Source organism: Cynara cardunculus, assembly GCF_001531365.2.
Source record: "Cynara cardunculus var. scolymus isolate 2C chromosome LG 15, CcrdV1, whole genome shotgun sequence".
NCBI lineage: Eukaryota > Viridiplantae > Streptophyta > Magnoliopsida > Asterales > Asteraceae > Cynara > Cynara cardunculus.
In genome coordinates this window covers 14,314,394-14,326,512 of record NC_037542.1, presented here as the reverse complement: position 1 = coordinate 14,326,512, position 12,119 = coordinate 14,314,394, and the positions used below count along the sequence as shown (strand labels likewise).

Below are 12,119 nucleotides of genomic sequence, written 5' to 3'. Positions count from 1 at the left end.
GGGTTAAAATGGTAATTTAATGTCATTCAGATAATAGTTACCAAACAACATTATTTCATTCAGCACTTAACCATTCTGACCCTCTCAACCATTCTGACCTCTTAACTATTCTGCACTAAATCATTCAGCAATTGCCAAACAGCCCCTTAGTCAACCCAATTCCAAAAAATTCAATTAACTCCATATATAATTAATACAAAATTAAATCAAACCGTATTTATTGGGTTGGAATTGTCATGTTAGCGTAATTTGAAACCAACTTGATAAACCCGATGTGTTTTTATGGTATGGTTTCGATTAAGCTCTTTGATTAATATATGTGCATTAGACTAATCCGTATATTAGTTATATCAAAGTTATATTACTATTTCAACCGTAATTTTACTTTATTATCTGTTTTTTAGAGTTGGTTAGTCGTTTGTGTGTGTTATCATTTTGATTTTACTTCTTTTAAACACAAACGTTTGATTGGATTGTGAAATGATGTATCAAAGTTTAAACCCGCAAACATTGGATTGGGTTAGGTTGGGTCGTGTTGAAATTTTCCAAACCGGAAACATTGTGTTAGACTGTTCAAATGTCTTCAACATGTCCAACCCAACTCATGTACAACCTTAATGTGAAGCCTTGTCTTCAACTCTTTTATTGCAAAAAGATTTACAAACATAATAAATCTGAAATTAAAAGTTGAAATTAAAGAAAATGACATACAAACCATGCAAACTAACTTTATCAAAGAAAACTTGTGTCACTGTTGTAGTTCAAAATATATACAACTGCACAAAAATATGAAACAATAGCATCCTTCACAACCCTATAATTTTATACAGTACGAAGAATGAATGATGAGGTGGGTCCACTCCTGTTTGGATACTAATATCTAAAGTTCAAGATGATTAATAAGTTAAAAGACTATTTATTAATGGTGAAGTTAGTAAAATTATCGTTTTTATTGATCCATTGTATATACAGAGGGGGTCTCATTTACAAACTCAACCATTGTATAAATCATACAAACATAAAATGTTGATCTTATCTAATAAATATCTAATTCAATGAATATATCAATTATTTCTTAATATAAAATGTTGATCATGATAAATGAATTCTGATAACTTTTTATAAATATACAAATTATAACAAATAAACTCTCGTCATTTCTATAAATATCTCAATTAATTGATTTGTATGATTTATACTAATAGTTGAGTATGTAAAAAATTTCTTCTCTCTCTCTCTCTCTCTCTCTCTTGCTCTCTCTCTCGTGTGTGTGTGTGTGTGTATATATATATATATATATATATATAATTCATTTGAGAACTCTAAAATATGTGAGATCCATTCTAAGTCATTAATTTAAGATAATTAATGTTATTAACCAATGAGAATATTAAGGAGATAATTATTGTTATTTATTAAATAAAAATTAATGCATTTTTAAAAATAATTTCATACTTGTATGTATCTCTCTATCTCTTATCTTCATATTAACATATACATCGTGCACACAATGTAAACAACCTTAATGAATTTTTAATAGGATGTTCACAACACAAGGTTCACATTATGTTCATAAGTGGTATAATGTTTATATTTGTTTTGCCTTCACAATATGTTCATAAATGATACCAAATCTCATAGATTTAAAGTGTGTTCATAATATGTTTATAAACTATAAAATATTTATAAAAAAAAGTTCACAGTGTGTTCACCTTGAGTTCATATTCAATTAAGTATAGAACGTGCATTTTATGGAGAAAAAATAGAAAAGAGGAGTGAGGATAGATGTTTTAATTTATATTTTTTCATCTTATTTTTTGTGATTTAAATTGGATCTCATGGATCTTACAAATTAATGAGTTCTTAAAAGAAATCCCCTATTTATATATGAGTTGAGTTCACATGAGAAGAAAAATTAAGATAAGAAATATAAGAAAGGATCTCTACCCTTAAATATACATTAGAATGAGATGTACCGAAACAATCCTCGTATCAAGAGTTATTCATGAGTGAGTTTGAAATTAAAAGTGATTAAGGATCCAAATCATTTCTTACGCTTCTCATCTTAATTCTAATTTCCATACGATCTCTCGCTATAAAGAGAACATTTTGGAAAACTTGAGACTTTAAATAATTATATGGAAAAAAAAAACACAACATGCAAAAAGACATCAAAGATAGCAAGTTTAGAAAATCTGAAACAGTAATTAAAACTCATGCTAAAAACCACATTTGAAACAACCTACAAGAGGGTTGGTATATCTAAAAAGATCAAAAGGCGATTATACCAACCACCATCTACTTATTCCCAACTGTATTAACTAAAAAGCCCTAAGATCACCTTGAAACTCTAATTTGATGTCCAAGCAGAAAGATCTAAGCTCACCATCTCCAACTCCCTCTTCCCTTCACTCTGAACTACTACACCATCTAGGCTCCTCACTAATGTCCTTTGCGAACATGCCCAAGCCATCGCAATCTACTTTCCCTAGATTTCTCTTTGATGGATGCAACTCCTACTTCTGCACTAGAAACCTCTTTCAGTATCTTGTCCACGTCCACCGTAACATCCTTATTTCAACAACTTTTATCATGCATCTTCTTTATGGCCCAACACTAGGATCCATACAAAATAGTGGTCATCATGTAGATTTTGCCCTTTCGTTTTAACTAAACCCTCTTGTTGCACAACACTACTTGATCGCTCTTCATTATAACCATCTTACCTTTAATTGGTATCTGACATTGACCTCGACTTCTAAATCATGGATCCACGTCTCCTTCTAATTCCACCACAAGCAAATGATTAATGCATATCCATATTTCATCTCACCCATCGAAGTCCAACTCAAGTACTTGGCCACAAGTACATATCCTTGATTGCCCTTCACATATCTCCATGGTACCTCTATCCTCCAGGCACCTCCAAAATCACGTTACAAGACATGCCATCATAGACCTTCTTGAAGTATGTAACACCAAGCATAGATCCATACTACAATAGCTATAATTTTTTTAACTTTAAATCTGAAAAATCTTGCTATTGAAACTTTGAACAAGAAAAACTATATACATTATCAACTGAGATTTTGTTTATTCATATGCATTTTCCATGGATCTTGCTCAATGGATTATAACACTAAGAAGATACCTACTTGAAGTTGTCCATTTGAATAGTCTTGCAGTTGGTCCATTCTGTTACTTCAATCTCTTATAAGTATTTGTTGGACCTATTTATCCTCTCTCCCAAGGATGGAAGCTCAACTTGAGAGATGGTATAGCTTCCAACTCATTCCATATTAGGCTTCCATATATGAACAATGATAATAGGCATCCATGATAAGAGCAATGGCAAACTACAGTTTACTAAGATCCTCAACATATGAAGCTTTTCTAGCAATTGTCTTTGGGTTGTTCAGCATTTCTATCGCCAAAAAGTTTCGAAACTCTCCCTGCTTGGTTCACTTGTTTTCCCTTTCTATCTTGTTCCTTGCTGCAGGTTTGCTTTCGGTATCCCTCCTTTGGTTCATCCTTTCATTATGGCTGCAGGACTTTCATTGCTGCAATCTTTGCTGGTTTTTAGCAATCTTTAACTTTCCTAGTCTTATACCCCACCCACAAGCAACTTCCACCTCCATACAGAAACAAGAGTCTCCCACTTAAGGATTTCAGTTAAGATTAACGACATCATAACAACAGATTTGCTAACAACTTCTAGAAGCATGTTCAGCTTTCACTTACCAAGACTACCAACCAAATAAGATTGGCCTATTAGTTACTACCCTTTGCAGAACCTTCTGTAAAAAACAATATCAATGCCTTTTTGGAATGCAAATCCTTTATGATATCTTATTGAGGGCTGCCTCTTGAATACCATGTCTCAAATCTCTTTGGAAGCTTCTTTTTACCAGCTAAAAAAAACAATTAGTCCTTAGTCATAACATTATGCTTCCCTACTCCTTATAATCCTTTAGCTACAACGATCAAAGATTTAAAGCATTGGAGTGATACTACTAGAAATGTTTCTGAGTAAAAAGCAATGCACAAAATAGCATACTAACTAGAAAACACAGCCTAGTCAAGTAGGCAAAAACCAATAAACAACAATATAAGATGTACCCAATCCACACATTGAAGACCAGTATTCTTGTAATCGACCCTGTTTCCAAAAAGTATATAGGATTAAAGAACCACCAATTGAATATGATTTACAACAAAAACCCAATCCAATCCAGCAAACATACAAGGTAAATCTTTTCCAGAAGAAAATCTCAAATTATGACCACAAGCAATGTCACATAATCATCAAAAACAGAAACATGCAACTCACACTTGTGACTCGCCCCAACAAGATATCTCAATTCATAAAATCAATATGAACCATCAAAGAAAGAATTGAAACCTTCTTGCTTGGTATTCAACCAAGAAATCCTAAAGAAACATGTATTAATGAATCATAAGCAAATTGGTTTAACTAAATATTTAAGCTTTAGAGTTCATGAATTATTAAAACCACCAAGCATTTGCTACTAGGCCAAAATAAATTTCTACTTTCGCATCGATGGTCATCTAAACTTTCGCTCAAAAGACTACCAAAATTAATCCGGGGATGTGCACACATAATTCTAAGGTAAAATCTTTAACCAATGCAATTTGAAGGTAAGCATATAGATTAGACCTAATCATTAATACAAAACATTAGAGCACATAAAAAACCTAACCGAACGCAGATTTATCAGATTATGACGATTAAAAACGTAAACAGATAACGACTGGCATTAGATATAATTGTGAATTCGTAGGCATTTGTCAATTAAACCAGATATTAAAACCTAAAATTCCAGAATTATCTATATGCTCCACCCAGTCATGACGATTAAAAAATAAACAGCCACGTAGTAAGCAATCACTGCAGACAACTAAGATTTCTTGATATGTTGATAACAAAAAACTTCCAATTTCAAATCAAAAATCCTAAAATTCAGGCTTAACACAAAATAACAACAAAAATCCAAGATTATAATCCATAACTCAGAAAGGACAACTGAAACATATCTAATTTACTCAACCTTAAGCCTTCTGGTAAACATATGTGAGACCACACTTGCCGCAATAGTGCCTATCGAAATGATTCGCCATGAAAGTCCCCGCACCACACTCAGCATTAGGACACTCTTTTCTCAGCCGCTGCACCTTCCCGGAATCATCGACTTTGTAGAACTGCAACACACTCAACTTCACCTTCTTGTGCTTATGCTTGATCTTCTTCGGCTTAGTGTAGGTCTTCTTCTTGCGCTTCTTCGCGCCACCACGAAGACGRAGAACCAGGTGGAGAGTCGATTCCTTCTGGATGTTGTAGTCAGCAAGGGTTCTGCCGTCCTCAAGCTGTTTTCCGGCAAAAATGAGACGTTGTTGGTCCGGTGGGATGCCTTCCTTGTCTTGGATCTTGGCCTTCACATTGTCGATCGTRTCGGAGGATTCAACCTCCAACGTAATCGTCTTACCCGTTAGGGTTTTCACGAAGATCTGCATTTTCGCCAAACTGACTTGATACGGCCGATTAGGGTTCGTAGGAAAAATGGAAGTTGAGAGCTTTTATAGGAATAACAAATAAGCGGAAACCAAATTGGGCCTTTAATGGGCCATTCAAAAAGCCTTGATGTTTATTTTGGGCTTTTATGTTCGAAATCAACAGGCTCAATAAGGTTAAATTTTAGCCCAATAGGAAAACGACGACGTACCGTCGTTATCAAGATATTTCCACCATCATCTTGGATGCCTGTAAGTGAATGTGGGTATCATTTCTAATTTGAATGGAAATCATAGGTTTTCTGGTAGCTATGTGCTAAAGATTAGTTGAAATAACAAGAGAAGACTGGTGGTAACATCATTCTTTGGTGTCATTTACCAAACGTTTATCCGGGTAAACGTTTACTAAATCACTTTACTTTACCGGATGAATATAGCAAAAACTAAAAATCTTACCAGGTAAAAGCGAAGGCAAAAATCGAGAGTCTTACCCGGTAAGTAAGGACGAGAACTCTTACCATGGTTTACGTTTACCATTATAAATTGTCGCATATAATGCGTTTTAGTGAATATAATCTTACCCGTTAATTAAGCGATATTGTTGAATTTTACCGGTATGTGCTTACCGGATAAATGTTTAGGTAAACGGTCCCTTCATTCCATATTTCATCTCACACATCGAAGTCCAACTCAAATATTTCCATGGCACCTCCAAATCACGTCATAAGACACGTTATCATAGACCTTATAAAACCAAACATAGATCCGTAGTACAATCTCTATAAAAATCTCATAAATCTTGCTACTGAAACTTTGAACAAGAAAAAATATATACATTATCAACTGCAAATTTGTTTATTCGTATGCATTTGCCATGTATCTTACTCAATGGATTACACCACTACGAGGGCATTTGATTCGCAAATTCTGAAGGAATCTGATGAAATTATAATGTTGAATTTCATTGACCTTGTTTGACTCATTTTTTTTTCTTCACGAAATAAATCTTCAAAATCCTACAAATTCCACAAACAAATGAATTTGACATTTCTTAACAGCTACATGGTATTTTGATGGAATCAAGTCCTTTATTTTTCATAATATCAAATATGTCATTAACTCAATATATCCTAGTCTCGTAAAACCCAATATGACCACCACCGACCATCACCGCCATTTGAATCACTGCGGACCACCACCAATCTGTACCACCATGGACCACCACCCATCTGAAACACCGTCAACCACCATTGATTTCGTATCGTCGTTTGGCTTATGGTTATATTTGGGTTGCATATTTTATATTGTTTTACATATTAAATAATTATTTTATTAAACTATTTTTAGTTTTAAAAAAATTAAAATTAAAAAAAAAACATTTTGGTCATTTACCAATATTTCATTTCAATTCCAAAGATACATTATGTGAACCAAACATATAAATTCCAATTCATTTAACAGATTTCATTACAATGTCCACCAACAAAAAACATGGTAAAACCTTGCAACATTTCATTCCAATTTCTTCAAAGTTAAATTTATTTAACAAATTCCATTTCATCCAAAAACATTTTGCAAACAAACGCCACCAAAGAAAATACCTACATGAAGTTTTGTCCATTTGAATAGTCTTGCAATTGGTCCATGTAACATGTTGTTACTTCAATTTTTTAGAAGTACTTGTTGGACCTATTTCTCCTTTCCTTCCAAGAATGGAAGCTCAACTTGAGAGATGGTATATCTTCCAATCCATTCCTTATTAGGCATCCATGATAATATGCAATGACAAACTACAGTTTATCAAGATCCTCAACATATGAAGCTTTTCTAGCAATTGTTTTTTTGGTTGTTCAGCATTTCTATCTCCAAAAGTTTCGAAACTCTCTTTGCTTGGTTCACTTGGTTTTCCCTTTCTATCTTGTTCCTTGCTGCAGGTTTGCTTTTGGTATCCCTCCTTTGGTTCATCCTTTCATTATGGCTGCAGGATTTCCATTGTTGCCATCTTTGCTGGGTCTCAGCCATCTTTAACTTTTCGAGTTTTATAACCCCACCCAGGCACCCACTGAGTACCCTGCCCGCGGACCTGTGATCACTCCGCTAAGAAACTTCCACCTCCATACAGAAACAAGAGTCTCCCACTTAAGAATTTCAGTTAAGATTAAGGACATCATAATAACAGACTTGCTAACAACTTCTAGAAGCATGTTCAGCTTTCACTCACCAAGACTACCAACCAAATAAAATTGGCTTATTAGTTACTACCCTTTGCAGAACCTTCTGTAAAAACTAATATCATCAATATGCCCTTTTTAGAATGCAAATCCTTTATTTCTGGGTAAAAAGCAATGCACAAAATAACATACCAACTAGAAAACACAGCCTAGCCAATAAACAACAACCTTGAAGACCAGTATTCTTGTAATTGACCCTGTTTCCATTAGCTATATAGGATTAAAGAACCACCAAATGAATATGATTTACAACAAAAACCCAATCCAATCCATCATACATGCAAGGAAATCTTTTGCAGGGAGAAGAACTCAAATGATGACCATAAGCGATGTCACATAATCATCGAAAACAGAAACATGCAATACACATTTGTGACTCGTCCCAACAAGATATCTCGATTGCAACCTGCTCGCTATGTATCCAACCAAGTAATCCCAAGGAAACTACATGTATTAATGAATCATAAGCAAATTGGCTATCTAAATATTTAAGTTTTAGAGTTCATACATTATTGAAACCACCAAGCATTTGCTACTAGACCAAAATAAATTTCTACTCCGGATAGATGGTCATCTAAACTTTCGCTGTTAAATGGCATACACAGTCAACATATACCAGAATCCCCTTTTCAAAGCTTTGGCATCTATAACTACCAATCAAGAGACTAGCAATGCACACATAATTCTAAGGTAAAATCTTTAACCAGTGCAATTAGAAGGTAAGCATATAGATTAGACCAAATCAATAATACAAAACAATAGAACACATAAAAAAACCTAAACGATCGTAAATTTATCAGACTACGACGATTAAGAAACCAAACAGATAACGACGAGCATTAGATATAATTGGGAATTCGTAAGCATTTGTCAATTTAACCAAATATTAGAACCTAAAATTCCAGAATTATCTATATGTTTCACCCAGTCATGACGATTAAAATAAACAGCCACGTAGTAAGCAGATCACTGTAGACAACCAAGAATTCTTGATATGTTGATAACGAAAAACTTCCAATTTCAACTCAAAACAATCCTAAAATCCAGGCTTAACACAAAATAACAATAAAAATCCAAGATTATAATCCATAACTTAGAAAGGACAACTGAAACATATCTAWWTTACTCAACCTTAAGCCTTCTGGTAAACATATGTGAGACCACACTTGCCGCAATAGTGCCTATCGAAATGATTCGCCATGAAAGTCCCCGCACCACACTCAGCATTAGGACACTCTTTTCTCAGCCGCTGCACCTTCCCGGAATCATCGACTTTGTAGAACTGCAACACACTCAACTTCACCTTCTTGTGCTTGTGCTTGATCTTCTTCGGCTTAGTGTAGGTCTTCTTCTTGCGCTTCTTCGCGCCACCACGAAGACGRAGAACCAGGTGGAGAGTCGATTCCTTCTGGATGTTGTAGTCAGCAAGGGTTCTGCCGTCCTCAAGCTGTTTTCCGGCAAAAATGAGACGTTGTTGGTCCGGTGGGATGCCTTCCTTGTCTTGGATCTTGGCCTTCACATTGTCGATCGTRTCGGAGGATTCAACCTCCAACGTAATCGTCTTACCCGTAAGGGTTTTCACGAAGATCTGCATTTTCACCAAACTGAATTGATACGGCCGATTAGGGTTTGGAGGAAAAATCGGAAGTTGAGAGCTTTTATAGGAATTACAAATAAGGGGAAACCAAATTGGGCCTTTAATGGACCATTCAATAAACCTTGATGTTTTTGTTTTGGGCTTTTGTGGTCGAAATCAACAAGCTCAAGGTTAAATTTGAGCCCAATTGAAAACGACGACGTACCGTCGTTATCAAGATATTTCCACCATCGTCTTGGATGCCTGTAAATCTCCCTCGTCTTTTTCATCTGCAAATAAACGAACCACCATTAATCAACCCCTGTAAATCTCCTCTCTGATCGAAATGGCGATTTTTGCATCTGTTCCAAACCCTAATCTCTTCTCCTCTCTCCCCACACCGCCACCACAACCACCTAACAACAACCCCTCCACCATTAAACCCCCAATTCCAATTCCAAAATACCCACCACTTCATAAATCCCAAAACCAACCACCACCAAAACCTCAATCCAGCCCCGCCTTCAAAACCTTCCACCGCCGCTCCAAATACTACAAACCTGTCAGGGACGGTGACGTCGTTTCCTCGGACGGCGACCGTTCTGTCGTTGTTGGTGAATCTGGCGTATCCTACCAGCTCCCTGGTGCACCATTCGAGTTCCAGTACAGTTACTCCGAGATACCCCGAGCCAAGCCAATTGCCATTCGTGAGCCGGCTTTCCTCCCCTTCGCGCCGCCGACTATGCCAAGGCCGTGGACAGGTAAGGCGCCGTTGAAGAAATCAACCAGGAAGATAAAGCTCTTCGAGTCACTGAATCCGAGTACCAATGCGAAGCAATTGGAAATGCTGAAGCCATATGAGCTTGGGAATTTTGAGGTGAAGCCGAGGGAGGAAGTGCTTGGGAAGCCATTGAGTAGAGCAGAGAGACAAGAGCTTGTTAAGCGTCACGTTTCTAGTAATCGGCAGGTCAATCTTGGTAAGTTATGATATACCTATAAACAAATTGTTTATTTGATTCTTTCCTTAGTGAAACAGATTGTGTTTTTAACTTAGAAACTGGGTTTTGTAGGAAGGGATGGATTGACACATAATATGTTGGAATTGATACACTCCCATTGGAGGAGGGATCCTGTTTGCAAAGTTCGATGCCTTGGAGTTCCCACTGTCGATATGAAAAACCTTTATCGTGTTCTTCAGGTTCTTTAACTCAATTTAACCAACCCATTTTAGGAGTTCCACGTATCATCATGATTTCAGGATCCTTGAATCAATTTAAGTACACCATTGTCATATCTTCATTTTACATCATGTTTGTTGGTTCTTTAAGTAGATGTGAACCAGTTTTAGATTGTCAGTTTTCTTTGGGATTAGATTCTTTAAGTGGATTCAAGTGAACCCTTTTGGTAGAATGTGGGTATCATTTCTAATTTGAATGGAAATCATAGGTTTTTTGGTAGCTATGTGCTAAAGATTAGTTGAAATAACAGGAGAAGACTGGTGGTAAGATCATTCTTCGAACTGGTGGTGTGTTTTATCTTTTTCGTGGTAGACACTATGATCCTCATAATCGTCCACAATATCCTGTGATGCTATGGAAACCGGCAACTCCAGTTTACCCTAAGCTCATACAAGAAGCACCGGAAGGGTTGACTAAAGAAGAAGCCGATGAGTTGAGAACAAAAGGGAAAAATCTTCCCCCAATTTGTAAGCTAGGTAAGGTTTTTACAGTTAGAATTACATATCTGCCCTTTGTCATCATTATAGGCCATTGTTGGTATTGATTTTGGTCCAAATTGCAGGTTATTTTCGGCAATTTGACTAATTAGTTAAACGTTTTTTAATCAAACTACGAATAGAATGATAGAATTGAATGTTCGCTATTTCACAGAACACCTCTGTGGTGTTTCCCTTTACACATGAAAGATCAATCATATGTGTTTTTGGTGGATTTAAGTCAAGATGCTGCTAATGCTTGATTTTGCACTTCATAGTTGGAATTCCTTTTTCTCTCTTGGTTTTAGTCGATTAATGGTCCATCTAACAGCGAAAAATGGAGTGTACATGACCCTGGTTAAAGATGTAAGACAAGCTTTTGAAGAGTCTTCGCTGGTGAAGATTGATTGTAGAGGGATGCATGCAAGTGATTACAAGAAGATTGGTGCTAAGTTAAAGGTTCGAGAATCGTTTCTCATTTTGATTTAATCTATTGCAAAACCGGTCACTAGTAAATTGTTTGATATTTGTTCACCTAGCCCCGCTACTTAGTAAAGGCGGCCCATGTTATATTCTACAAAAGGGGTATGACGCGACCTTTTGGAGCCCCCGCACTGTACTGGTCCCATGGCCATCATGGAGGAGGTAGTTTGTGTGTCCCAGGGACAGGTGGGTGCTGATTATAGTCTAATCCCAGACCCATACTCCTCTTGTGCTAGGCTAAAGCTACAGGGACCTCGTGTTATATTGTCACCACGCCAAATAGGCGTTTGCAGTTTCATTTACTTTTGTTTGTGATGGAACTAAATGGATCATGTTATCTCTAGGAATTGGTCCCTTGTGTGTTGCTATCGTTTGATGATGAACAAATCTTGATTTGGAGAGGTCAAGGTTGGAAGTCTATGTACCATGGTGCACCTATATTTTCGACCCCTACTTTTGACAACATTGCAAACAAACCTAGTTCAGGTAAGTACAATCCTAGTTTCTTTTCCCTCGAGTTTCTTTACGGAAAACATCGTTCTACCCATTGGGTTGGAGGCCAGGGTGCATCTTACCCCCCCCCCCC

General features: G+C 36.3%; 3 protein-coding genes across 3 annotated transcripts in view; 1 reads left to right on the top strand and 2 right to left on the bottom strand.

Annotated features, from left to right (window-relative positions):
- Positions 1 to 4,896: 4,896 nt before the first annotated feature.
- On the bottom strand, positions 4,897 to 5,563 carry LOC112527213 (ubiquitin-40S ribosomal protein S27a). Its single transcript, XM_025137689.1, has one exon. The coding sequence runs from the start codon at positions 5,530 to 5,532 to the stop codon at positions 5,071 to 5,073; it is 462 nt and encodes a 153-aa protein (XP_024993457.1). The 5' UTR covers positions 5,533 to 5,563; the 3' UTR covers positions 4,897 to 5,070.
- A 3,169-nt stretch (positions 5,564 to 8,732) lies between these two features.
- Positions 8,733 to 9,385, bottom strand: LOC112527214 (ubiquitin-40S ribosomal protein S27a). Its single transcript, XM_025137690.1, has one exon. The coding sequence runs from the start codon at positions 9,352 to 9,354 to the stop codon at positions 8,893 to 8,895; it is 462 nt and encodes a 153-aa protein (XP_024993458.1). The 5' UTR covers positions 9,355 to 9,385; the 3' UTR covers positions 8,733 to 8,892.
- A 286-nt stretch (positions 9,386 to 9,671) lies between these two features.
- Positions 9,672 to 12,119, top strand: part of LOC112527762 (CRS2-associated factor 2, chloroplastic) — a 3,346-nt gene continuing 898 nt past the window's right edge. Inside the window, exons 1-5 of the mRNA XM_025138551.1 lie at positions 9,672 to 10,313; positions 10,407 to 10,534; positions 10,825 to 11,050; positions 11,382 to 11,509; positions 11,878 to 12,019. Of these exons, the coding sequence (XP_024994319.1) occupies positions 9,683 to 10,313; positions 10,407 to 10,534; positions 10,825 to 11,050; positions 11,382 to 11,509; positions 11,878 to 12,019 (1,255 nt within the window). The 5' untranslated portion in view covers positions 9,672 to 9,682. The remainder of the gene's footprint in view (positions 10,314 to 10,406; positions 10,535 to 10,824; positions 11,051 to 11,381; positions 11,510 to 11,877; positions 12,020 to 12,119) is intronic.